The 26427-nt window shown below is 66.8% G+C and overlaps 2 protein-coding genes across 2 annotated transcripts; both read left to right on the top strand.

Moving 5' to 3' along the window:
• Positions 1 to 5030: 5030 nt before the first annotated feature.
• Positions 5031 to 11514, top strand: C21H20orf96 (chromosome 21 C20orf96 homolog). The gene is made up of 9 exons (XM_039910082.1): positions 5031 to 5400; positions 6126 to 6229; positions 7031 to 7189; positions 7947 to 8046; positions 8504 to 8661; positions 8757 to 8858; positions 9746 to 9832; positions 10498 to 10619; positions 11381 to 11514. The coding sequence occupies exons 1-9, from the start codon at positions 5121 to 5123 to the stop codon at positions 11439 to 11441; spliced, it is 1173 nt and encodes a 390-aa protein (XP_039766016.1). The 5' UTR covers positions 5031 to 5120; the 3' UTR covers positions 11442 to 11514.
• A 3177-nt stretch (positions 11515 to 14691) lies between these two features.
• On the top strand, positions 14692 to 24671 carry HM13 (histocompatibility minor 13). The gene is made up of 12 exons (XM_029049434.1): positions 14692 to 14886; positions 16332 to 16430; positions 16731 to 16813; positions 17874 to 17962; positions 18724 to 18809; positions 18917 to 19042; positions 19568 to 19625; positions 20416 to 20499; positions 20830 to 20866; positions 21466 to 21568; positions 22226 to 22311; positions 24525 to 24671. Exons 1-12 carry the CDS (start codon positions 14707 to 14709, stop codon positions 24619 to 24621), a joined length of 1128 nt encoding a protein of 375 aa, XP_028905267.1. The 5' UTR covers positions 14692 to 14706; the 3' UTR covers positions 24622 to 24671.
• Positions 24672 to 26427: the final 1756 nt, after the last annotated feature.

Genomic DNA, 26427 nt, shown 5'->3' with positions numbered 1-26427 from the left:
CACAAGAGGGCGCTGCCGCCCGGCCCCCGCCTCTCCACCGGAGGAGGTGTGCAGTCCTGAGTCCGCCCGTCCACCAGAGGGCGCTGCGGCCCGCCCCCTCCGCGCGTCCACAAGAGGGCGCTGCCGCCCGGCCCCGCCTCTCCACCGGAGGAGGTGTGCAGTCCTGAGTCCGCCCGTCCACCAGAGGGCGCTGCGGCCCGCCCCCTCCGCGCGTCCACAAGAGGGCGCTGCCGCCCGGCCCCCGCCTCTCCACCGGAGGAGGTGTGCAGTCCTGAGTCCGCCCGTCCACCAGAGGGCGCTGCGGCCCTCCCCGCCTGCGCGCCCACAAGAGGGCGCTACCGCCCGGCCCCCGCCTCTCCACCGGAGGAGGTGTGCAGTCCTGAGCCCGCCCGTCCACCAGAGGGCGCTGCGGCCCGCCCCCTCCGCGCGTCCACAAGAGGGCGCTGCCGCCCGGCCCCCGCCTCTCCACCGGAGGAGGTGTGCAGTCCTGAGTCCGCCCGTCCACCAGAGGGCGCTGCGGCCCTCCCCGCCTGCGCGCCCACAAGAGGGCGCTACCGCCCGGCCCCGCCTCTCCACCGGAGGAGGTGTGCAGTCCTGAGCCCGCCCATCCACCAGAGGGCGCTGCGGCCCGCCCCCTCCGCGCGTCCACAAGAGGGCGCTGCCGCCCGGCCCCCGCCTCTCCACCGGAGGAGGTGTGCAGTCCTGAGTCCGCCCGTCCACCAGAGGGCGCTGCGGCCCGCCCCCTCCGCGCGCCCACAAGAGGGCGCTGCCGCCCGGCCCCCGCCTCTCCACCGGAGGAGGTGTGCAGTCCTGAGTCCGCCCGTCCACCAGAGGGCGCTGCGGCCCGCCCCCTCCGCGCGTCCACAAGAGGGCGCTGCCGCCCGGCCCCCGCCTCTCCACCGGAGGAGGTGTGCAGTCCTGAGTCCGCCCGTCCACCAGAGGGCGCTGCGGCCCGCCCCGCCTGCGCGCCCACAAGAGGGCGCTGCCGCCCGGCCCCCGCCTCTCCACCGGAGGAGGTGTGCAGTCCTGAGTCCGCCCGTCCACCAGAGGGCGCTGCGGCCCGCCCCGCCTGCGCGCCCACAAGAGGGCGCTGCCGCCCGGCCCCCGCCTCTCCACCGGAGGAGGTGTGCAGTCCTGAGTCCGCCCGTCCACCAGAGGGCGCTGCGGCCCGCCCCTCCGCGCGTCCACAAGAGGGCGCTGCCGCCCGGCCCCCGCCTCTCCACCGGAGGAGGTGTGCAGTCCTGAGTCCGCCCGTCCACCAGAGGGCGCTGCGGCCCGCCCCGCCTGCGCGCCCACAAGAGGGCGCTGCCGCCCGGCCCCCGCCTCTCCAGCGGAGGAGGTGTGCAGTCCTGAGTCCGCCCGTCCACCAGAGGGCGCTGCGGCCCGCCCCGCCTGCGCGCCCACAAGAGGCCGCTGCCGCCCGGCCCCCGCCTCTCCACCGGAGGAGGTGTGCAGTCCTGAGTCCGCCCGTCCACCAGAGGGCGCTGCGGCCCGCCCCCTCCGCGCGTCCACAAGAGGGCGCTGCCGCCCGGCCCCCGCCTCTCCACCGGAGGAGGTGAGCAGTCCTGAGTCCGCCCGTCCACCAGAGGGCGCTGCGGCCCGCCCCCTCCGCGCGTCCACAAGAGGGCGCTGCCGCCCGGCCCCCGCCTCTCCACCGGAGGAGGTGTGCAGTCCTGAGTCCGCCCGTCCACCAGAGGGCGCTGCGGCCCGCCCCTCCGCGCGCCCACAAGAGGGCGCTGCCGCCCGGCCCCCGCCTCTCCACCGGAGGAGGTGTGCAGTCCTGAGTCCGCCCGTCCACCAGAGGGCGCTGCGGCCCGCCCCTCCGCGCGTCCACAAGAGGGCGCTGCCGCCCGGCCCCCGCCTCTCCACCGGAGGAGGTGTGCAGTCCTGAGTCCGCCCGTCCACCAGAGGGCGCTGCGGCCCGCCCCGCCTGCGCGCCCACAAGAGGGCGCTGCCGCCCGGCCCCCGCCTCTCCACCAGAGGAGGTGTGCAGTCCTGAGTCCGCCCGTCCACCAGAGGGCGCTGCGGCCCGCCCCTCCGCGCGTCCACAAGAGGGCGCTGCCGCCCGGCCCCCGCCTCTCCACCGGAGGAGGTGTGCAGTCCTGAGTCCGCCCGTCCACCAGAGGGCGCTGCGGCCCGCCCCGCCTGCGCGCCCACAAGAGGCCGCTGCCGCCTGGCCCCCGCCTCTCCACCGGAGGAGGTGTGCAGTCCTGAGTCCGCCCGTCCACCAGAGGGCGCTGCGGCCCGCCCCCTCCGCGCGTCCACAAGAGGGCGCTGCCGCCCGGCCCCCGCCTCTCCACCGGAGGAGGTGAGCAGTCCTGAGTCCGCCCGTCCACCAGAGGGCGCTGCGGCCCGCCCCGCCTGCGCGCCCACAAGAGGGCGCTGCCGCCCGGCCCCCGCCTCTCCACCGGAGGAGGTGTGCAGTCCTGAGTCCGCCCGTCCACCAGAGGGCGCTGCGGCCCGCCCCGCCTGCGCGCCCACAAGAGGGCGCTGCCGCCCGGCCCCCGCCTCTCCACCGGAGGAGGTGTGCAGTCCTGAGTCCGCCCGTCCACCAGAGGGCGCTGCGGCCCGCCCCTCCGCGCGTCCACAAGAGGGCGCTGCCGCCCGGCCCCCGCCTCTCCACCGGAGGAGGTGTGCAGTCCTGAGTCCGCCCGTCCACCAGAGGGCGCTGCGGCCCGCCCCTCCGCGCGTCCACAAGAGGGCGCTGCCGCCCGGCCCCCGCCTCTCCACCGGGGGAGGTGTGCAGTCCTGAGCCCGCCCGTCCACCAGAGGGCGCTGCGGCCCGCCCCCTCCGCGCGTCCACAAGAGGGCGCTGCCGCCCGGCCCCCGCCTCTCCACCGGAGGAGGTGAGCAGTCCTGAGTCCGCCCGTCCACCAGAGGGCGCTGCGGCCCGCCCCCTCCGCGCGTCCACAAGAGGGCGCTGCCGCCCGGCCCCCGCCTCTCCACCGGAGGAGGTGTGCAGTCCTGAGTCCGCCCGTCCACCAGAGGGCGCTGCGGCCCGCCCCGCCTGCGCGCCCACAAGAGGGCGCTGCCGCCCGGCCCCCGCCTCTCCACCGGAGGAGGTGTGCAGTCCTGAGCCCGCCCGTCCACCAGAGGGCGCTGCGGCCCGCCCCCTCCGCGCGTCCACAAGAGGGCGCTGCCGCCCGGCCCCCGCCTCTCCACCGGAGGAGGTGTGCAGTCCTGAGCCCGCCCGTCCACCAGAGGGCGCTGCGGCCCGCCCCCTCCGCGCGTCCACAAGAGGGCGCTGCCGCCCGGCCCCCGCCTCTCCACCGGAGGAGGTGTGCAGTCCTGAGCCCGCCCGTCCACCAGAGGGCGCTGCGGCCCGCCCCGCCTGCGCGCCCACAAGAGGGCGCTGCCGCCCGGCCCCTGCCTCTCCACCGGAGGAGGTGTGCAGCCCTGAGCCCGCCCGTCCACCAGAGGGCGCTGCGGCCCGCCCCCTCCGCGCGTCCACAAGAGGGCGCTGCCGCCCGGCCCCCGCCTCTCCACCAGAGGAGGTGTGCAGTCCTGAGCCCGCCCGTCCACCAGAGGGCGCTGCGGCCCGCCCCCTCCGCGCGTCCACAAGAGGGCGCTGCCGCCCGGCCCCCGCTTCTCCAGCGGAGGAGGTGTGCAGTCCTGAGTCCGCCCGTCCACCAGAGGGCGCTGCGGCTCGCCCCCTCCGCGCGTCCACAAGAGGGCGCTGCCGCCCGGCCCCCGCCTCTCCACCGGAGGAGGTGTGCAGTCCTGAGTCCGCCCGTCCACCAGAGGGCGCTGCGGCCCGCCCCGCCTGCGCGCCCACAAGAGGGCGCTACCGCCCGGCCCCCGCCTCTCCACCGGAGGAGGTGTGCAGTCCTGAGCCCGCCCATCCACCAGAGGGCGCTGCGGCCCGCCCCCTCCGCGCGTCCACAAGAGGGCGCTGCCGCCCGGCCCCCGCCTCTCCACCGGAGGAGGTGTGCAGTCCTGAGTCCGCCCGTCCACCAGAGGGCGCTGCGGCCCGCCCCCTCCGCGCGTCCACAAGAGGGCGCTGCCGCCCGGCCCCCGCCTCTCCACCGGAGGAGGTGTGCAGTCCTGAGTCCGCCCGTCCACCAGAGGGCGCTGCGGCCCGCCCCGCCTGCGCGCCCACAAGAGGGCGCTGCCGCCCGGCCCCCGCCTCTCCACCGGAGGAGGTGTGCAGTCCTGAGTCCGCCCGTCCACCAGAGGGCGCTGCGGCCCGCCCCGCCTGCGCGCCCACAAGAGGGCGCTGCCGCCCGGCCCCCGCCTCTCCACCGGAGGAGGTGTGTAGTCCTGAGTCCGCCCGTCCACCAGAGGGCGCTGCGGCCCGCCCCTCCGCGCGTCCACAAGAGGGCGCTGCCGCCCGGCCCCCGCCTCTCCACCGGAGGAGGTGTGCAGTCCTGAGTCCGCCCGTCCACCAGAGGGCGCTGCGGCCCGCCCCCTCCGCGCGTCCACAAGAGGGCGCTGCCGTCCTGACCCCGCCCCTCCACCAGAGGGCGGTGCGGCGCGTCCTGTTGCTAGGAGGCGGGCCTCGGGGCGCCCCCTGGCGGAGTCCGGCGAGACCCGATGGAGGCGCGCAGCCGGTGAGCGCCGGGCAGCGGCCGCGGGCCGAGGCCGGGGTGGTGGGTTCGAATTTTACCCCGCCGCTCCCTTCTGCTCTCCGCAGGGGCCTCGGGCGCTTCCTGCGGCCCCGGAGCCACGGAGCCCCGGGAATCAACCCGACGGTGAGCCGGGGGGCGGGGGGGAGACACAAGCCCCTCCCCCCCAGGTCCAGCTGCCCCCCCCATTCATTCATTCATTCAATGGTATTTATTGAGCGCTTCCTGCGTGCAGAGCACTGGTCTGCTTTTGATGTCTGACTCCCCCGCCCCCGCCCCCCCCCCCCGACTGTCAACCCCTTGTGGGCAGGGCTTGTTTCTCTCTGTTGCTGTCTTGGACTCTCCCAAGCGCTCAGTACAGTGCTCTGCACACAGGAAGCGCTCAATAAAGACGACTGAATGAATGACTGAATGTATGACTACTAAACGCTTGGGAACCCCTCCCTCCGTCCCCCAGGTCCAGGGAGGGGGCCCCCCATTCACTCAGTGGTATGTATTGAGCGCTTCCTGTGTGCAGAGCGCTGGACTACGCGCCCTAGGGAGTCCAATACAGTAATGAAGAGTGAGCCTGCTCAGGAGGAGCTGACAGTCTGGGGGGCCGGGGGGGCTTCTCGCCTCCCTTCCCCCTCCCCCACTCGGGGGATCCAGCAGCCATGGTTGTCCCTGAGCCTGGGCCTGGGCCAGGATCCGCACCCGCGTCCGGAGCCGAAGGTCCCGGGGCAGGATCCGCACCCGCGTCCGAAGCCGAAGGTCCCGGGGCGTCCGCCTCTGCCGCCCCTCCGCGCCGGCCCCGCCCGCCCGGGACGGAGGACCGCCGCCCCCCGCCGGACCCCAGGTGAGCCGGGATCCCAGCCCAGAAGGGGCATCGTGCCCTCCCGATCCCGGAGACGTGGGGAGAGGAGGAGGAGGAGGAGGAGGAGAGAAACTCCTTATGATCATAATGACGACGACGGTATTTGTTCAGCGCTCACTGTGTGCCAAGCACCGTTCTAAGCGCCGGGGAAGATACGAGGTCATCGGGTCATCCCCCGTAGGGCTCCCGGTCTCCGTCCCCATTTTAGAGGAGGGAACTGAGGCCCGGAGAAGTGCATCGGCTTGCCCAGGGTCACACAGCAGACAAGTGGCCGAGTCGGAATTAGAACCCATTTCCTCCGACTCCCAGACCCGGGCTCCGCCCGCTGAGCCACGCTGCTCCATGCTGCTTATGGGCAGGGAACGAGGGAACGTGTCTGCTGATTCTGGTGTCCTGTCCTCTCCCAAGCGTTCGGGACAGCGCTCCGTACACAGGAAGCGCTCAGTAATGCCATCGATTGAGTATAGTGGGTGTCCGACGTGCTCCACACCGATTTCCGCCCCCCCCCCCCCCCTTTAGACTGACGGCTCCTTGGGGGCAGGGAATCGTCTGTTCTATCGGTCTATTGGACGCTCCCAAGCGCTCGGCACAGCGCTCCTCCGCACACAGTCAACGCTCAGTAGAGACCACTGCACGAATGAATGAATGACGAGAGAGAGCCCCTGCCTCGATAGGGTCCGCAGAGGGCACGTCCTCTCCCTGGGCAGGACCCCGGACCTCCTCCGGCCGCAGAGCTCAGCAGAAGAGACTCGCCGTCGCCGACCCGGACCCCGTCCCCGTCAGACTTCACGAAACCAACCAGATCCTCAGGGTCGGTGGACGCCGGGACGCCGGACCGAGCGCCCGGGGGAGTCCGAGACAGTCAGCCCCGACGCTCCCCGCCCTCCGGGACCCGCCGGTTGGCTGGGGGCGGGACCCGGGGCCGGAGCGCTTGGGGGAGGCCGGCACACTTAGCGGACACGGTCCCGGGCCTCGAGGAGCTGCCGGTTGGCTTGGGGGCGGAGCACTGGACCCAGCGCCGGGGAGCGTCCAGTAGAGTGAGCAGACACCATCCCCGACCTCGAGACGGTGACTGTCTAGTGGGGGAGACGGACACTGAAATAAATTCCAATCCTCACTGCTTCTCCATTCCCTCCTGCTCCTCTTCTGCCTCTTCCTCTCCTCCTCGTCTTCCTTCTTCTTTTCCCTCCTTTTCATCTTCATCATCCTCCTTCTCCTCCTTTTCATCTTCATCATCCTTTTCCTCCCTTTCATCTTCATCATCCTTTTCCTCCCTTTCATCCTCTTCTTCCTTTTCACCTTCATCCTTCTCTTCTTTTTCCTTTTTGTCTCCATCCTCCTCTTCCTTCTTTTCATCCTCTTCTTCCTTTTCCTTCTTTTCATCTTCATCCTCCTCTTCTCCTTTTTCGTCTTCATCTTTATCGTCATCTTTCTCCTTCTTTTCATCCTCCTCTTCTTCCTTTTCCTCCTTCTCATCCTCCTCCTCTTCTCCTCTTTCCTCTTCCTGTTTCCTTCTTTTCATCCTCTTCTTCCTTTTTCTCTTTTTCGTCTTCATCCTCTTGTTCCTCTTCCTCCTCCTCCGTCCTCGGGATGTCGGCTTGCGGGCCCGCAGCTGATGCTGCAGGTTCGGCGGCGCTCCCTGGAGGAGGTGAAGGCCCAGGCGCGCGTCCTGAGGAAGGCCAACTGGGCCCTGGCCGAGAGCACGCGCCGCACCGAGATCCTGCTGGTGGACCACGTGCGGGAGCTGCTCCAGCAGCAGGATCTCTTCGAGGTCAGAGACGCCGCCCTTCCCCTCCCCGCCGACCCCGGACCGCTGGGAGAGCCCCTGCTACCTACTGAGCGCCCGCCGCGGGCGGGGCTCTGGACCAAGCGCTAGGGAAATCATCCATCCATCTACAATCCACCCACAATCCATCCATCAGCGGGGCTTAGTGGAAAGGGGCCGGGCTGGGGAGTCAGAGGTCGTGGGTTCTAATCCCGGCTCCGCCCCTTGTCAGCTGGGTGGCTTTGGGCCAGTCGCTTCACTTCTCTGGGCTTCAGTTCCCTTCTCTGGAAAATGGGGACGAAGACCGTGAGCCCCACGTGGGACAGCCCGATGACCCTGTATCTACCCCAGTGCTTAGAACAGCGCTTGGCACATAGTGAGCGCTTCATTATTATCCAACCATCCACAATCCCTCCACCCATCCGCAATCCATCCATCCATAATCCACCCACAAGCCCTCCATCCATCCACAGTCAACCCACCCATCCATCCATCCAGTTATCCATTCATTCAATCCTATTTATTGAGCACTTACTGTGTGCAGAGCACTGTACTAAGCGCTCGGGGGAGTCCAGTAGGACAATGAGCATACACATTCCCTGCCCACAACGAGCTGGCCTTCTAGAGGAGGTCAGGGAGTGCGTTTTGGGGGGCAGGGGAGCGCCAGCATTCGCAGGAGGGATCCTTGGGGGGGGGAGTCCGGGAGTCCGGGGACGGGGGGAGGGGGGCAGCCGGTGACCCCCGCCCTTTGCCCCTCCCCCAGACCATGATTGCCACCCTGGAATCGTCCAATCAGAGGCAGCTCCACATCACCAAGCGCCAACTGGAAGAGACGGAAGAGAGGGAGAAGGCCAAAATGGAGGGTGGGGCAGCCGGCTCATTCATTTGGTATCTACTGAGCGCTTGCTGTGTGCAGAGCACCGGACGGAGCGCCTGGGAGAGTCCTCTAGACGGAGAGGAGCTCGCCGTGGGCCGGAATGTGTCCGTTTGTTATTGCACCGGACTCTCCCAAACCCTTAGAACGGTGCTCTGCGCACAGTAAGCGCTCCAAAAATCCGATCTTGACTGTGGTCTTTAGGGCCCGGGATCCGGGGGGGCGGGGGCGGATCCCAGGAGAGGGGAATTCATTCAGTGGTATTTACTGAGCGCTTACCGTGCGCGGAGCACCGTGCTAAGCGCTCGGGAAAGCACGGTACGACAAAGAGAGACCATCCCCGCCCTCGGCGAGCTCGGAGCGTAGAGTACGGGCCCCCTCGGAGCCAGGGGTCGTCCCCTGAGTCTGCGGGACGCCTCCTCCCGCTCCCCCGCCCCCCTCGACAGTGCTCCAACGCCAGCTGAGCCGACTGACGGCCCGGAACGGCAAGGCCCAGGAGGAGCTGAACGTTCTCCTCGCCTACATGGACCAGGACTTCCCGCTCAAGGTCGTGCAGATATCCAGCCTCCTCAGGCAGGTCCAGCAGCTGAAGGACGCCCAGCAGGTAGCCGCCCCAGGGCCCCCCCCGGGGTTGGGGGGGGCGGGGAGGGTCCTCCGCTCTCACGGCCCCACGGCCCCACGGCCCCGGACCGCCGGCAGGACGAGCTGGAGGAGCTGAAGCTGATGCGCAGGACGGTGCTGGGATCCATGGAGAGGAAGGCCCGGGAGGCCAAGGAGAAGATCCTGAAGCGTCTGGCCGACGTGAGAAGCCGGGGCGGGAGGGGTGGGGGGCGGCCGGGCCGGGAGGCGGGGGGCCTGGGTCCTCATCCCGCCCCCGCCGCTTGTCGGCCGGGTGACCTCGGGCCGGTCACTTCCCTCCTCCGGGCCTCGGTTCCCTCCTCTGTCAAATGGGGAGGAAGCCTGTGAGCCCCACGGGGGACAACCCGATGACCCCGTGTCTATCCTAGCGCTGAGAACGGCGCTCGGCACACGGAAAGCGCTTAACACGTACCATCGTCGTATTATTATCTGTAAAAAGGGACGGAGGCCCCAAGCCCCACGTGGGACAGGGGACCGGGTCCGACCCCAACAGCTTGGATCCGCCCCAGCGCTCGGTACGGCGCCTGGCACAGTCTAAGCGCTTAACGCATACCTCCGTTATCATTTCTGTCATCATGCGGGACGTGGACCGTATCCAATCTGATGCTCTGGTATCTCCCCCGGCGCTCGGTACAGTGCCCGGCACGGAGTAAGCGCGTAAACAACGCCATTAAGAAAAAGAAAGAGAGCCTGGGGCCGGGAGTCAGAGGACCTGGGTTCTCATCCTGCCCCGCCGCTGGTCCGCTGGGCGGAGCTCCCTCGGGATCGTCGGCTCGCCGTGGGCGGGGGATGCGTCCGTTTACCGTTCCAGTATCCCCTCCCCAGCGCTTAGGACAGCGCTCTGCACACGGGAAGCGCTCAACAAATAATACGACGGGCGGATTTCCGTCGACGTCCGTCTTCCCCTCTAGACCGTGAGGTCGAGGCGGGCAGGGGATGGGTCACGCCGCCGGACTCTCCCGAGCGCTCGGGCCGGGGCTCCGCCCGCTGTAGGCGCTCAGTAGGTAAGACTGAACCGACGAAGCGTCCGTGCCCTCCCTTTCCCGCAGAAGAAGATCCGTCCCTACGAGGAGGTTCTGGCCCAGAAGACCAAGGCCAACAAGGAGATGGTGGAGCAGATCTCCTACTTCCAGAGGGTGAGAGGTTCCCGAGACCCCCCCCACCCCCTCCGGGATCCCCCGGGACCCTTCCGGGACGCCCCCCCGCGGACCGGCCTCCGCTTCCCGGTGGGAATCGGGGGGAGAAAGGAGCGCGGAATTCCCCGGGGCCTCTGGGAGAAGCTTGGATGTCCGTGGAGATCGCCTGGGGTAATGGTGATAATAACAATAATAATTCATTCATCCGTTCCTATTTAGGGAGCGCTTACAGTGTGCGGAACACTGGACTAAGCGCTTGGAAGATACAATTCAGCAATAATGAGGGTATCTGTGAAGCCATTACTATGTGCCAAGCACTGTTCTGAGCACTGGGGGGAGAAACAAGGTCATGGGTTCTAATCCCGGCTCCTCCACCTCTCAGCTGACTTTGGGCAAGCCACTTCAGTTCTCTGGGCCTCAGTCCCCTCATCTGTCAAATGGGGAGCCCCACGTGGGACAACCTGATGACCTTCCGTCTCCCTCCATGCTTAGAACAGTGCTTGGCACATAGTAAGCGCTTCCCAAATACCACCATCATTATTATTATTATTATTACCAACGAAGGGCTCATCCTCCAGCGCTTGCCCTTGCGGGGGGCGGCGGGGAGCTGACGTCTGGGGGCCTCCCCCGTCCCCGCCCCGCGTGTCCCCCTCCCCCGGTGGCAGCTGGTGGACAGACTGGAGGAGGAAATCCCCCGGCTGGAGGCCCAAGTGAAGACATTACAGTCCCAGACCCCCGGACTCCTACGGGAGATCATCTTCCCGGACATCCTCCTGAGAAAGCCGAAGTACGAGGTCAAGGTTCAAGAGCCCTCCTCCCCTCCCACCACCCTCACCAGGCCCCTTCCCCCCGACTCTCGCCCTTCTCCTTAGGAGGGGGCGCTCAATACAGCGTCCCACCCGCGGCGAGCGCTCAGTACATACCGTGGAATGGAGGGCGTGGAAGCTCCTCCAGGGCAGGGAATGGGTCTCTTCTTTTCTGAGAGTTCAGTACAGTGCCCCGCACTCGGTGGGAGCCCAGTAAATACCACGCCGACTGCTAGGCGGTTGGAGGGGCAGTCCCTCGGGGGAGGGCGGCGGGTCCCTTCTCCGTCTCATCCGCTCCCCGGCGCTCAGTACGGCGCCCCGCACCCGTGGGCGCTCAATAAATCCCATGACGACGACCAGACCGTCATGGGGGAAGCGCCTTGGGGGCAAGAACCGGGCCGCTTCTCTGTCTTGCCTTTCCCGGGCGGCCGGTACAGCTCCCGGGGCCCCTCGGGAAGTACCACGTGTCTGCTGCGTGACTTTGGACCGGTCACCTGACCTCTCTGGGCCTCAGTTGCCTCCTCTGTCAAATAGGGATGGAGACGGTCAGCCCCACTGGGGGAAGGGGACCGGGTCCGACCCCCTTGGCTCGTATCCACCCCGGCGCTTACTACAGGGCCCGGCGCGTAGTAAACGCTTAACAAATGCCATCGTCGTCGATTAGGTGACACCGTCGCCCCGTCCCGTCCCCCCACCCAAATTCCCCACCTCCATCCCGACTTTCCCTGTCGTCGTCTCCCAGGTGCCTGCCGGACACAGACATCTGCCTCGATATCCCCAGGGAAGAGCGGCTGCCTTTCTAGCCCGAGGAGGGGGCATGGGGAGAGGACCCGGCGGGGAGGGTCCGGGGACCAATAAAACCACTTCTATTCACTCCCTCGGCCGACCCGTGGTATTTATTGAGGACCAACAGTCAGCTGAACATATTTATTGAGCGCTTACTGCATGCAGAACACCGGGAGCGTCCAGTACAATCATCAACAGACACATTCCTTCATTCACTCATTCCATCGTATCCACCGAGCACCTTGAGTCAGCCGATCGCATTTATTGAGCGCTTACTGCGTGCGGAGCACCGAGAGAGTCCAGAACAGTCATCAACAGACGCTTTCGTCCGTTCACTCATTCCATCGTATCTCTTGAGCGCCTTCAGTCAGTCGATCGCATTTATTGAGCGCTTATTGCGTGCAGAGCACCGGGAGAGTCCAGTACGATCATCGACGACGCATTCGTTTGTTCACTCATTCACTCCCTCATCTGTTCACTCACGAAGCTCCTGGAAGGCAGGGGTTGTGTTCGGTGACTGTATTGGACTCCCCCAAGCGCTCAGTCCGGTGCCCTGCACACAGTAGGTGCTCTCGTTATATCCCGGCTAGACTACCGTGTCGGCCTTCTCTCTGACCTCCCTTCCTCCTCTCTCGCCCCGCTCCGGTCTATTCTTCACTCCGCCGCCCGGCTCATCTTCCCGCAGAGACGATCCGGGCACGTCACTCCCCTTCTTAAACAACTCCAGTGGTTGCCTATCGACCTCCGCTCCAAACAGAAACTCCTCACTCTAGGCTTCGAGGCTCTCCGTCACCTTGCCCCTTCCTACCTCTCCTCCCTTCTCTCTTTCCACCGCCCACCTCCTCGCCGTCCCTCGGTCTCGCCCGTCCCGCCGTCGACCCCCGGGTCGCGTCCTCCCGCGGTCCCGGAACGCCCTCCCTCCTCACCTCTGCCAAACCGATTCTCTTTCCCTCTTCGAAACCCTACTTAGAACTCACCTCCTCCGAGAGGCCTTCCCAGACTGAGCTCCTCTTCTCCCTCTACTCCCTCTGCCACCCCCCCTTCACCTCTCCGCAGCTAAACCCTCTTTTTCCCCTTTTCCCTCTGCTCCTCCGCCTCTCCCTTCCCATCCCCACAGCACTGTGCTCGTCCGCTCAACTGTATATATTTTCGTTACCCTATTTATTTTGTTCATGAATTGTACATCGCCTCGATTCTATTTAGTTGCCATTGTTTTTACGAGACGTTCTTCCCCTTGACTCTATTTATCGCCATTGTTCTCGTCTGTCCGTCTCCCCCTATTAGACCGTAAGCCCGTCAAACGGCAGGGACCGTCTCTATCTGTTGCCGACTTGTTCATCCCAAGCGCTTAGTACAGTGCTCTGCACATAGTAAGCGCTCAATAAATACTATCGAATGAATGAATCAATAAAGCCCCCTGATCGACTGATAGATCCTAAGCTCCCTGACGGCGGTGATCCCGTTTTCCCACTCAATCGGACTCTCCCAGGAGCTCAATACAGCGCTGCGCCCCCCCCCCCCCCCCCGCAGCAGATTCTTTGTAACTGATATTGGTCGATCGATTGATTCATTCGTATTTATGGAGCGCTTACTGTGTGCAAAGCACTGTAATAAACGCAAGGGAGAGCACAATGCAACGGACCCATTCCCTACCGACAACAAGCTCTGATTGATCCATTCACTCAGCGGTATTTTCTGAGCGCTGACGGTGAGCAGAGCACTGTACTAAGCGCAGAGAGAGTCCACTACAGCAACAGGCAGGCATATTCTATTCCCTGCCCACAAGGAGCTCTGATGAATTGAGGCAGCCCAGGCCTAGCCCCCCCATCCCCCCCGAATCTCCCAGACCCCCTGGGGCGCGGAGCACCGTGCTAGGCTGGGGTCGAGCACCCTCGGGCGCGGAGCACCGGGCTCCGTTGTGCCTGAGCACCCTCAGGCGTAGAGCAGTGTGCTCGCCTGTGGTGGAGGACTCAAGGGGGTGGAGTAGTAATAATAATAATGAATAATGATGGCATCAGTTAAGCGCTTACTACGTGCCAGCCACCGTACTAAGCACTGGGGTGGAGACGAGCAAATCTGGATGGATACGGTCCCTTGTCCCCAGTGGGGCTCACGGTCTCCATCCCCACTTGACGGAGGAGGAGGAAACCGAGGCCCGGAGAAGTGAAGCGACTTGCCCGAGGTCACACAGCGGGCGGGTGGCGGGGGTGGGATTAGAATCCAGGACCTCCTGACTTCCAGGCCCGGGCTCCACCCGCTAGGCCACACTGCTTCGTAGCGCCGTGGGGTCAGCTGGGGTCCGGCAGCTCAGCGTTATTACTCTCTGAGCTGCAGTGGCCTCACCTGTCAATAATAATAATAATATTAATAATGTCGGCATCTGTTAGGCGCTTACTAGGTGCAGAGGACTGTGCTAAGCGCTGGGGGAGATGCAGGGTCATCAGGTTTTCCCCCCGTGGGGCTCCCAATCTTCATCCCCATTTGACAGAGGAGGTCACTGAGGCCCAGACAAGCGAAGTGGCAGAGGCGGGATTCGAACCCATGACCTCTGACTCCCAAGCCCGAGCTCTTTCCACTGAGCCGCGCTGCCCGGGAGTCCCACCTGATGACCTTCTATTCCCCCCAGCGCTTAGAACAGTGCTTCGCCCATGGCAAGCTCTAAAGAAATACCATTTTTTAAAAAAAAGGCCCGCCCTCCTTCCCTCCCTCCTCCTCCTGCTGCTCCCAGAGGCCTTGGCCGCCTCAGCCTCAGCCGCCGCCATCTTGTTTCTTTGCCTTCCGCTGTCCCGTCAGCCCCCGCGGGGCCGGGCACGGGTCTCCGCCGGCCTCCCCTCGCGCAAGCGCGGCGGCCCAGCTGGGGCGGGGGGGGGGGGGGGCCAGAATCCCGTCTCCTAGCGACGGTCGTCCTCCTGCCTCCCCGCACTTCCGACCTGGCGCGGCGCACGCGCGGCGGTTACGGCCGGCGGGGGGGGGGGGGGAAATTCAGGCTCCGGTCTCCTAGCAACACTGCCTCCCCGCACTTCCGGCGTCCGCTGCGTGCGCGCGCGGGGAGGCGGCGCGGTGACGTCACGTCCGGCCCGGCGGGCGCAGGGGAACGTGGCCTTGGCCCGCCCGCCGCCCGCCCGCCCGCCCGCCTGCCTGCCGCCCTCCTTCCTTCCTTCCTTCCTTCTTTCCTTCCCTCCCTCCCTCCCTCCCTCCCTCCCTCCGCCCCTCCGCCCGTCCCGCCCGCCCGTCCATCCGTCCCGCCCGTCCATCCGTCCCGCCCTCCCGCCGCCGCGCGCCATGGAGGCGGCCCCCAGCGACCCCCCGAGCGGCCCGGGCCCCGGCGGCCCCGGAAACGCCACCACGCGGCCCCCGGCCACCCCGGAGGGCGCCGCCCTGGCCTACGGCGGCCTGCTGCTCATGGCGCTGCTGCCCATCTTCTTCGGGGCCCTGCGCTCCGTGCGCTGCGCCAAGAGCAAGGTCTGACCCCTCCCCCCTCCCCCCCGGGATGCTCTCCCTCCCTCCCTCCCTCCCTCCCTCCCTCCCTCCCTCTCTCTCTCTGTTGCCGAATCGTCCTTTCCAAGCGCTCAGTGCACCCAAAAGGCGCTCAATCGGTACCGTTGAATGAATGACACCCCCCCGGACCACCCCCCCATTTTCCCCCGACTGTGGACCCCAAGGGCCCCTCCCCCCGAAGCCCCCAACCCTCTCCCCTCCAGGACCCCAGGACTCCACCCCCCCCCGACTCTTGGTTCACTCTCGGTCTACCCCAAGACCCCACCCCCAGGACCCCGCCAGGACCCCCAACCCTCTCCTCTACCCCAAGATCCCCCCCCAGAAAGCCCCCGTTTCACCAGACTCTGGACCCCAGGACCCCCGCCCCCCCAGGACCCCCGACCTTCCCCCCACTCTACCCCAAGACCCCCCCGTACCCCTCAGAACCCCCCACCCTTCCCCCCGACTCTGCACCCTACTCTATCCCAAAACCCTCCTGCACCCCCGGACCCTCCTCCTCCCCCCCAGGGCCTCCCACCCTTCTCCCTAAACCCAGTACCCCAAGATCCCTCCAAGACCCTTCCTTCCCCCCAACTGCCCCCCGCCCCCCCCCCCCCCCCCGGCGCCAGGACCCCCACCCGGCCGCCAGACCCAGAACCCCGACACCCCTCCACACAACCCACAGCGTTTTTCAGAGGGTATTTGTGGAGAAAAATGACGTGCCCCACGACTGGCCCATAATAACACGTACCGTTAAAAGTGCCATTGATGAAAATGTTGTTCTCCCCCAGCGCTTTGTACGATGCCTAGCGCAATAGTAAGCGCTTAACAGATAGCATTAAACAAATGGTATTGATGCTGACGGTGATCTCCCTTAGCACTCAGTACACTGCCTGGCACCTGGTAAGCGCTTAACAAATACCAGGAAAAAAAAATGGTATTGATGATAATGAACTCCCTCAGCATTTAGTACGGTCCCCGGCACCTGGTAAGTGTTTAACAAATACCAAAAAAAAATTGGTATTGACGATAACGATCATCTCCCTCAGCGTTTAATACAGTCCCCGGCGTCTGGTAAACGCTTAATAAATGCCAAAAAAAAAAATGGTATCGATGATGATGATCTCCCTCAGCACTTAGTACAGAGCACAGCACCAAGTAAGCGCTCAAATACCATTTAAAAAAAAATGGCATTGATGATAACGATCATCTTCCCCCAGCGCTTCGTCCAGTGCCCGGCACCTAGTAAGCGCTTCACAGAGACCATGAGGGGATAAAAAAACCTGTTATCACTGATAATGACCATCTTTCCCAGTGCTAAGCCCGGTGCCCGGTACCTAGCAAGCGCTCCGCAAAGACCACAAAAAATCAAATATCAGAGAAACTTTGTCGGGAGGCGTCGGCCTGAGCCTTGACGTTTTGTCCGTCAGAACGCGACGGACATGCCCGAGACCATCACCAGCCGTGACGCCGCGCGCTTCCCCATCATCGCCAGCTGTACCCTGCTCGGCCTCTACCTCTTCTTCAAGGTCGGACCCCGCCCCGCGCCCCCGGGACCCCCAGCCAGCCGTCCGTCCCTCGGGACTATTTAATGAACTCCTGCCGAGCGCTTGGGAGAGTCCAGTCAGTCCGTCGTGATTCTCGAGCGCTTATACTGTGCCGAGCGCTGGAGAGAGGGCAGAGAACAGAGCTAGTAGACACGTTCCCTGCCCGCAAGGGAGCACCGGACGGGAGCGCCGAGCGGGGCGGGACCGGGTGCGAGGCGGGCTCCGGCACGGGTCCCTCCACCACTGCCCATCTTCCCCTCCCTTGTGCCCATGTGCCCGCAGATCTTCTCCCAAGAATACATCAACCTCCTGCTGTCCATGTACTTCTTCGTCCTGGGTATCCTGGCGCTCTCCCACACCATCAGGTAACCGCCCCCGTGCCCTCCCGTGTTCTCCCCCAGGCCGAGAAGCCCCGGCTAGCACTGTTTTCTGCCCGGGAGGTAGAAGGGGGGAAATTGAGGCTAGGAAGCTAGAAGTCCTCCCCCGCCCCCGGCCAAAGTTCCAGGGAGGGAGCGGGCGAGGCCGGAGGTCATGGCCTGATGGGGAGGAAGAGGGAGAGGCCCACGGGGCCCCAAACGCCCCCATCCTCACCAGAAGCAGCGAGGCCTAGTGGGTAGATACCAGGCCTGGGATTCAGAAGGATGCGGCTTCTCCTCCCGGCTTCGCTCCCTTGTCCGTTGGAGACCGATTAGCATCTCCCCACCCCGGCACTCAGCTCGGTGCCTGCCACGTGGTAAGCGCTTAACAAGTACCCCGGTTATTATATTGGGGTTTAATGATAGTGAGAATAATGACGACGGCATTTATTAAGGGCTTACAGTGTGCCAGGCACCAGTCTAAGCACTCGGGGAGATTCGGGGTCATCAGTTTATCCCACATGAGGCTCGCAGTCTCAATTCCCATTTTCCAGACGAGGTCACTGAGGCCCAGAGAAGCAGAGTGACTGGCCCAAAGTCACACGGAAAAGTGGCAGAGAGCCGGGATGAGGACGAAACGAACCCACGTCCTCTGATTCCCAAGCCCGGGCCCTTGCCGCTAAGGGAACTGAGTCCCAGAGGATAATAATAATAATGATGATGATGATGGTATTTGCTAAGCGCTTATTATTTGCCAGGCACTGTACTAAGTTACTCTTCTCTGGGCCTCAGTTCCCTCACCTGTAAAATGGGGTGAAGAGCGCAAGCCCCACGGGGGACGGGGACTGCGGCCAACCCGATCGGCTTGGATCTCTCTCCCCCGGCGCTTAGAACAGTGCCTGGATGCTTGTGAGCCCCACGTGGGACAACCTGATGACCTTGCCGCTCCCCCAGCGCTCAGTCCAGTGCCTGGCACGTAGTAAGCGCTTAACAAGTGCCACGATGATTATTTTTATTACCGTGACGATGATGGTGACGGTGGTGGTGTCCCCCCCTCTCCCCCGTGCAGCCCCTTCATGACCAAATTCTTCCCGGCCAATTTCCCCAACAAACAATATCAGCTGCTCTTCACCCAGGGCTCCGGGGAGAACAAGGAAGGTAAGTAAGCGCCCCCCGAGACCCGCCCCGTCCCCCCCGTTCCCAGACGACCCCCTCCACCGGCCGGAAGAGCCAGCCGTCAGTCACTCGGGGCTATTTACCGATCGCCTCCGTGGCTCTCGGGAGAGTCCAGGCAGCCGATGGTACTCCTCGAGCGATCGTTCGGTGCTCCGCACTGCGGAGCGGTCGGGAGAGGACATCGGAACGGAGCCGGCGGACGGACAGTTTCCCCGCCTCACGGTCTAGGGGGGAGTACAGTCGACGAGCGGCATTTATGGAGCACCTGCTGTGTGCCGGGCGCTGTACCCAGCGCTCGGGGACCGCTAGTCAGGCTAGTCAGGCGGTCGTCGGTAACGACGACGGTACTCGTCAAACGCTTAGCGTGTGCAAAGCGCCGTTCTGAGCGTTGGGGGCGATGCAGGTTAATCAGGTTGGACGGATGCGGTCGTTAGACGCGGCGCCTCGGGTCGGGTCGCGTCGTCGGTCTGGCGTGGGCCGGGGGTGGGCCACCGTCCCGGAGACCGGCCGTGACTCAGTCTACCCGCGGGCGGAAACCGGAACTCCCCCCTCGTCTCCGGGGGCGGGGGCGGCGAGGGCTCCCCGGCCCGGAAGCCTTCGCCCGAAGCCTCCCTCCCGGTGTCGAGACCCTCTCGGTCACCGTGGGAGGGGCGGGACCCCCGAGGGCCCCCCCACCCCGGGGGGGGGGAGGGGGGCGCTCACCGGCGGGGGACCCCCCGCCCCCTACCCCCCCCTCGCCCCAGAAATCGTCAACTACGAGTTTGACACGAAGGACCTGGTGTGCCTGGCTCTGAGCAGCGTCGTGGGCGTCTGGTACCTGCTGAGGAAGGTGAGGGGTCGGCGGGGGCCCGGGGAGGGGGCGGGGGGTGTCGGCGGGGGGCCCCCCGAGCCCGGGACGACCCCGCCCCCGGCTGAGCGCCCCCCTCCCCCGGGCAGCACTGGATCGCCAACAACCTCTTCGGCCTGGCCTTCTCCCTCAACGGCGTGGAACTGCTGCACCTCAACAACGTCAGCACGGGCTGCATCCTCCTCGGGGGGCTCTTCGTCTACGACGTCTTCTGGGTCAGCGGGCGGCGGGGACCGCCGGGGAGGGGCTGCGGGGCCCGGAGCGGGGGTTGGGGGCGGAGAGGAGGAGGAGGGAAGTGGCGCTGGTGGTGGTGGTGGTGGTGGAGGAGGAGGAGGAGGAGGAAGGAGGAGGGAGTTATGGCGGAGGTAGAGCTGGTTGTGGTGGAGGACGAGGTTTCGGTGGAGGTGGAAGAGGAGGAGGAGGAGGAGGAGGAGGTAGAGCTGGGTGTGGAGGAGGAGGAGGAGGTGGTTTCGGTGGAGGTGGGAAAGAGAGGAGGAGGTAGAGCTGGTGGTGGAGGAGGAGGAGGTGGGGGCGGGGAGAGGTGGTTGCGGTGGAGGAGGGAGGAGGATGAAGGCGGCGGTTATGGCGGAGGAGGAAGAGCCGGTGGCCGCGGTGGTGGAGGAGGAGGTGGAGGCCGCGCCCCAGACCCCGTCCACCCCTCGGGGCCCCCGGCCTCCCGTCTGTCCCTCGTCCCCCGCCTCCTTCACGCCCGGCCCCCCTTCCCCCACCGACCCCCGCAGGTCTTCGGGACCAACGTGATGGTGACCGTGGCCCGGTCGTTCGAGGCGCCGATAAAACGTGAGGGTCGGAGCCCCCGGCCGCCCCCTTCCCCCCGTGCCCTTCGGGGGACCCCCTCCCCATCCTCTTCCCTCCGGGGACCCCTCCCCGTCCCCCACCCCCATTCATTCACGGCCGCCCCGGCCCTGGGGGTGGGGGGACGGCCGCGGGCAGCTGCTCCCCGGTTCGTCCGTCCGTAGGTATTTATCGAGCGCTTACTGTGTGCGGAGCGCTGGGCCGCGCACTTGGGAGCGGACAGTAGAACGAAGGCCGGACGCCTTCCCCGCCCGCAAGGAGCTTACGGTCTAGCGGGCGTCCCGCTTTGATAATAGTAATAGCCGTGGCGTCGGTTAAGCGCTGACCAGGCGCCGGGCACCGTGCTAAGCGCCGAGGCGGGGAGGAAACGAGGAAGTTAAGTTGGACACGGCGACTGTGTCCCCACGTGGGTTTCACAGACTCGATCCACATTTGACAGAGGAGGGAACTGAGGCCCGGAGCGGTGAGGTGACCGGCCTGAGGTCCCAGAGCAGACGGGGGGCGGAGCCGGGATGAGGACCCGGGTCCTTCCGACTCCCGGGCCCCGGGCTCCACCCATTGGGCCGCGCCGCTTCCGCGGTCGGCTCGACCCCGGGGGCGCCCCCGCCCCAGCCCCCTGCGTGACCTCGGGCACGTCGCCGCACCTCTCTGGGCCTGTTTCCTCCCCGCAAGAGAACGGGGTGACGGTTGAGGGTGAGGCCCCGGGTGGGGTGGGGGGACTGGGCCGGCGGCTGCCCGGGACTCAGGCCCCGTTCTCCCGTCCCCGCCCGGCCAGTGGTGTTCCCCCAAGATCTGCTGGAGAAAGGCTTGGCGGCCAACAACTTTGCCATGCTGGGGCTCGGCGACATCGTCATTCCTGGTGAGGGGGGTGGGCGTCCGGGTGGGGGCCGGGGCAAGGGGCTGGGGGAGGAAAAGGGATGAGGGGGAACAGGGATGGAGGGAGAGGAGGGAATGGAGAGGGAGCGGGAGGGATTCGGGGGGGATGGGTTTTGGGGGGAGGATGGGAGGAATGTGGGGGGCGGGAGGATGGAGGGGGTGGGAAAGGTGTGGAGGATCCAAGGGGGATGGGAGGGAATATCGGAGGCAGGGGGGACTCGGGGGGGACAGGGGACAGTGTAGAATGGATGAGGGCTCCCCCCCTGTGTGGTGCTGTGTGACGCCAGGCCCCTTCTCCCCTCTCCCGGGCCAGGAATCTTCATCGCTTTGCTGCTGCGCTTTGACGTCAGGTGAGCGGGGGGCGGGCACGGGGGTCCACCCCACGGGACCCTCCCCGGGGGGCGGGGGTCCGCTCCCTGCGCCGTCCCCCGGGGGCCCCCGCGGTAACCCCACCTGCCCTGCAGCACGGATCTGCCGAGCAGCCGCTGTGCGCAGAACAGAGCGCCGTACCGAGCGCCTGGGAGCGGCCAGCAGTCAGAAGACGCCATCGCCGTCTTGGGGGTGCCGCCGGTCCGCTGGGGGCCGAGCACCGGACTGAGCGCTGGGGAGGAGAGTCCAATAGGGTTGGGAGACGCGATCCTTTCCCTCAAGGAGCTGATGGTCTACCGTGTGCAGAGCACTGTGCTGAGCGCTTAGGAGAGTCCAATAGAGTGAGCAGACGCCATCCCAGCCCTGGAAGAGCTGCCGGTCTGGCCCTGTGGACGGGCAGGAGTCCCCCTCCCGGAACCGCTCCGGATGCCCATCGTCACCCCCCGTCACCCCCCCCCCCCGCCGCCCCAAATCCCTGCGGGGGCGTGTCGCGAGCCGAGCCGGCGGTCCGGGTCGCCACGGTAACGATGTCCCCCGCGCGCCCCGTGTCCGTGGGTCTCCGCGTGTCACCGCCCCGCAGCCTGAAGAAGAACACGCACACGTACTTCTACACCAGCTTCGCGGCCTACATCTTCGGCCTCGGCCTCACCATCTTCATCATGCACGTCTTCAAGCACGCCCAGGTGGGACCGCCCCCGCCCACCCCCTCCATCCTCCTCCTTCCTCTTCTCCCTCCTTCCCCCTTTACTCCTCTTCCTCCTCCATCCCTCCTCTTCTCCCATCCCTCCTCCGCCCTCTTTATTCCCCATCCCTCCTCCCCCTCCATCCCTCTCCGCCCCCCTTCCCCAAAGGGCCCGGGCCCGGCGGGGAGGAGGGAGCGGACAGATGGTGTGGGCGTCCGGCAGGTGGCGCCCCGGGCCGCGGGCCCCGGTCTCGCACTCAGACCCAGGGCTCGCGGCGGCCCGGCTGCGGCGGGGGGAGGCCGCCCTCTAGGCACCCCGTCCTCCGCCCCCTCCCCGGAACACCACCGGCCCCCGCCCGGAGCCCCCTCCGGGGCACAGAGGCGCCCGGCCCGGGGATCGGGGACACCCCACCGGCCCGGCCCACCTCCCGCCCCCGGCCCACCTCCCGCCCCCGCCCCGCTGCACCGAACGCTCCCGGCACGGGGGGGAACCGGACCCGAGGGGATCGGGCCAAGGGGACGGGCAGGCGGTGGGACCCCCTTGTACAGAGGAGGAAACCGAGGCCTAGAGAGGTCACGTGACCGGTGTTCCCAGGCTGTCTCTGAGTGGGCGGTGGCCGTCTCTCTCTCTGTCTCTGTCTGTCTCCGTCTCCATCAGCCGGCCCTCCTCTACCTGGTCCCCGCCTGCATCGGCTTCCCCCTCCTGGTGGCCCTGGCCAAGGGAGAGGTCACGGAGATGTTCAGGTGAGGGGCGGGGGGCTCCGGGGTCCCGGGGGGAGGGGCGGGAGTCCGCCCCCCGACTCGCGTCTCTCCGCGGCTCGTCGGGACGGGCCCGGGCGTCCCCCGGACTCCTCGGCTCCCGCGGCGGGGCGGCGGAAGACCGGGCCGAGCGCCCGGGAGAGTCCGACGGAGTCGGCGGACGTGATCCCTGCCCTCGAGGAGCCGGCACGGTCCGCCGTGGGCGGGGCGGTGGGCCGAGCGCTCGGGAGAGTCGGACGGACGGGCGGGAAAATAGCCGACGGCGAGAGGAGAGGGGAAACGGAGGCGGGAGGCGGCGTCTTTGGGAGGGGCGGGGCAGACACCCGGGCCTCGGGATCCGGGAGGGAAGCGGGGGTCGGGGGGGGGCCGGGGGCCGCCCGCAGGTCGGCGGGCGGGAAGCCGGGGCAACCCCAGAAGGGGGGGCGGGGGCTGGAGACGGGACCCGGCGGCCGACGGGAAGGGGGAGGCCGAGGGAGAGGTGACCGCCCCCCGACCTCTCTACGGACCGGCCCGAGATCCCTCACGCTCACCCCCATCCGCGCCGCCTCCCCGGAAACCCGCCGCCGTCCCCCGAGCTGTCGCCACCCCGCAAGCCGCCGGGCCGGACCGGGCCTGGGGGTCCCCGGGGAGAAGCCCCTCTCTGACCCTCCCCCTTAAACCCCCGGCCTCCCCGGGCCTCCCGGCCTCGAGCAGAGCGCCGCCCTTGGGGAAATAAATCTCTCTTTCTCTCTCTCTCTCTCCCCCCCCCCCTCTCTCCCCCTCTGTCTCTTCCCCCTGCCCGTCTCCCCCATCTCCCGCCTGGAAAACTCCTGCCCGCTCCCCACACCCGTCTTTTCCCCCCGGCTTCTCCCTCCTCACGGCCTCCCTGTGCGCCGCGGCCTCCCTCCCTCCCTCCTCCCCTCCCTCCTCCCGCCGCGGCCCGGCCCCCGCCGCCTCCCCCGCGTCCCCTCGGCGCTCGGGCCGTCGGCGGGCGCAGCTTCGAGTCCTGGGCGTGGGAGGTCCCGCCTCCCAGGCGGCGGCTGCGGGAGTTCCCGGCGGTCTCCGGGTGCCCCGCCAGCCTCGCCGATGCCATGCGGCCCAGGCCGCCCCCCTCCTCCGCCCACCGCCGCCGCCGCCACCGCCCCCCGCCCGCCCCGTCCGCCGCCGCCTCGTAGCCCCCCCCGGGGTCCCCTCCCCCTCCGCCCTCCCCCCCCCCCCCAAAAGTCCTCCACCCCTCCATCGACCGATCGGCGCGGCTCCCTGTACCGAGCGCCCCGGAGGGTCCCCCAGCGCACGCGGCGGACGGTCCGTCGATGGGCGGTGTCTGTTGAGGGCCCGCTGCGGGCACGGCCCCGTGCCGGGCGCTTGGGAGAGTCCGAGAGGCGGCGGGCGCCGCCCCCGCCCTCGAGCCGGCAGCCTGTCGGTCCCTAGTATTTACCGAGCGCCTATTGCGCGCGGAGGACCCGACCCAGCGCTCGAGAGGACGACGGAGGCGGTAGACACGATCCCCGCCCTCAGTGGCGCTTAACGAGCGCTGGCCGCGTGCAGAGCACTGGACTGGGCGCCTGGGAGGGTCCGCTAGAAGGCGCGGACGCCGTCCCTGCCCTCGAGGAACTGAGAGAGCACCTCCCGGAGGGTCTCGACCCCTACCTGTGGAGAAACTGAGGCGGGGACGCGGTCAGTGGCCTGAGCCGCGTCAGGCGCACGACGGGTTCGAGTCTCCACCCCCGAGACCCTCCTAGCGCCCCCCCCCCCCAAAAGACCGCCTCCGGGAACCCACTCCCAGAAGCCTCTGCTCTGTCCCAGCCTCCCCCCCCCACCCCGTGGTCCTCTTGCGTTAAGGTCGCGGGTGACCCGGGTTGTAATCGGGTCCCCGCCCCCCGGGCACCTGCTGTGTGCCGAGCACTGTGCCAAGCCCCAGGGGGAGGAGCGGGATCGACTCGAACCCCGGCCCGGCTGGGGGGAAGCAGGTGGGGACTTCACCCTCGGACGGATGAGGAAAACCGAGGCCCAGAGCAACGGCGGGTTCGGGGATTCGGGACTCCTGGGACCCGGCCGAGGGAACACCACCCCCCTCTTCTCCCTCATCTGACAGGCGGGGAGACCGAGGCCCCCAGCGGTCTGGGGGGAGGGGGAGGCCCCCCGCCGGCCCACGCTCCCCCGCTCACCGCCCCCTCCCCCTCCCCCTCCCCCCGCCCCTCCGTCTCTGTCCCCCCCAGTTACGAGGAGACGAACCCCAAGGAGGCCGGTGGCGGAGGCTGCCCCAGCGGGGACGGGGACGGGGCCGCGGCGGAGCCCGACAAGAAGGACAAGTGACCGAGGGGAGGGGGGAGGGGGACCCTCGCCCACCCCCGCGCCCGCCCCCCCAAGCGCCCACCCCCCCCCCCGCCCTCCCCCCGTCACCCGCCCCGGGGCCGGTTTTTAAATTTTGTATCATGGACTCGCTTTCCTGTCGCATTAAAGACCCCCGTCTCAACCCGCCGCCGTCGTCGTCCCCCTGCCTCGGTTTCCCCACCCCCTCCGGCGGGGTTGGGGGCGCAGAATGATGATAATGAGGAATACGAGGAGCCGTTACGGTGTCGAGGCTACGTACTGAGCGGCGGAAGGGAGGGAGAACGTGTCCGATGCGGGCCCCTGCCCCCCCCACGCCCCCTGTCTGAGAGGGAGGGAGGAAACCGAGGCCCAGAGAGGTTAGGCGACTCCCCCGAGGTGTCTCGGCAACAGCAACGGCGGTATCTGTGAAGCGCCGACTGGGTGGCGAGCGCCGGGGGAGATGGGAGCCGATCGGGTGGGACCCGGTTCCCGTCCCACCTGGGGCTCGGGCGGAGTCAAGATTGGAACCCGGCTCCCCGGCCCACCCCCCGAGTCCCGGCTTCCGCTGGCCTCCACGGGAGTGGGGAGGGAGCGGCCCGGGGGTGTTCATCGAACGCCGGCCCTAGCCACCTCGCCGCTTAGTTCGGTGCCTGGCTCGTGGTAATCGCTTAAATACCACAGTTATCAACGGGGGGAGATGCTTGCGCACACTCTGGATCTTATCCGGGCCCAGTGTTGATGGGGGGAACTGAGTCCCGGCCCTCAGCTGGGAGAGGGTCGGGGGGCTCCTGGGCGGGGGGGGGGGCTGACCGGGGTGGGGTTCGCTGCGGGTCTGAACTGACCACCTGCTGGCCATAGAGCACAGGCACAGAGCCCTGTAGTGGGCACCTACCTACCGCAGGTAGAGCATTATCCAGCACAACGTTCGGCATGTAATGATTGGTACTCGTTAAGCACTTACTATGTGCCTAGCACTGTCCTAAGCCCCGGGGGAGATCCGGGCTCATCGGGTCGGACCCAATCCCTGTCCCCCGTGGGGCTCACGGTCTCCATCCCCATTTTCCAGAGGAGGGAACTGAGGCCCAGAGATGGGAAGCGACTGGCCCAAGGTCACAGAGCAGACGTGATGGAGCCGGGATTAGAATCCAGGACCTTCTGACTCCCAGGCCCGGGCTTTATCCACTAAACTGCGTTGCCTCGCTCTACAAATGCCCCCAGTGTCTCGGGATCCAGTCCGATGCTTGGCACGTAGTTAAGTGCTCAGTTTGGTGCTTTACACACAGTAAGCGCCCAATAAATTGGGTTGGAATGAACAGAGTACGCCCTGAACCCATACCCCAGGGGATCTCATTATCTGGCACTGTTTGGCCCGTACTAAGCGCTCCACCAACGCCCGGTCTGTCTCACGATCCGTCTCAGCGCTCGGCACAGAGCTTGGCACGTCGTAGACGCTTCTGAAGTCCCCAGATGCCGGGTGTTGATTTCTTTCACGCCCCTTGCGCCCAAGGGGCCGCCACGAGTGGATAGAGGGGTCCGTTCAGTCGTATTTCTTGAGCGTTGACTGCGTGCAGAGCACTGTGCCAAATGCTTGGGAGAGTCCAGTAGAACGATAGACCCATTCCTTGCCCACAACGAACTCACAGTCCTCGTAATAATAATCGTACTCGTTATGCGCTTACTATGTGCCAGGCACTGTTCCAAGCACTGAGGGAGATACAAGGTCATCAGGTTGGACCCAGTCCCTTTCCCATTATTATTATTATTAGGAGGGAGGGGAGGGGAAAAGAGGGAGGGAGAGGAAGGAAGAAA

The sequence above is a fragment of the Ornithorhynchus anatinus genome, chromosome 21 (genome assembly GCF_004115215.2).
Source record: "Ornithorhynchus anatinus isolate Pmale09 chromosome 21, mOrnAna1.pri.v4, whole genome shotgun sequence".
Lineage (NCBI taxonomy): Eukaryota > Metazoa > Chordata > Mammalia > Monotremata > Ornithorhynchidae > Ornithorhynchus > Ornithorhynchus anatinus.
This window is presented reverse-complemented; position numbering and strand designations above follow the sequence as displayed.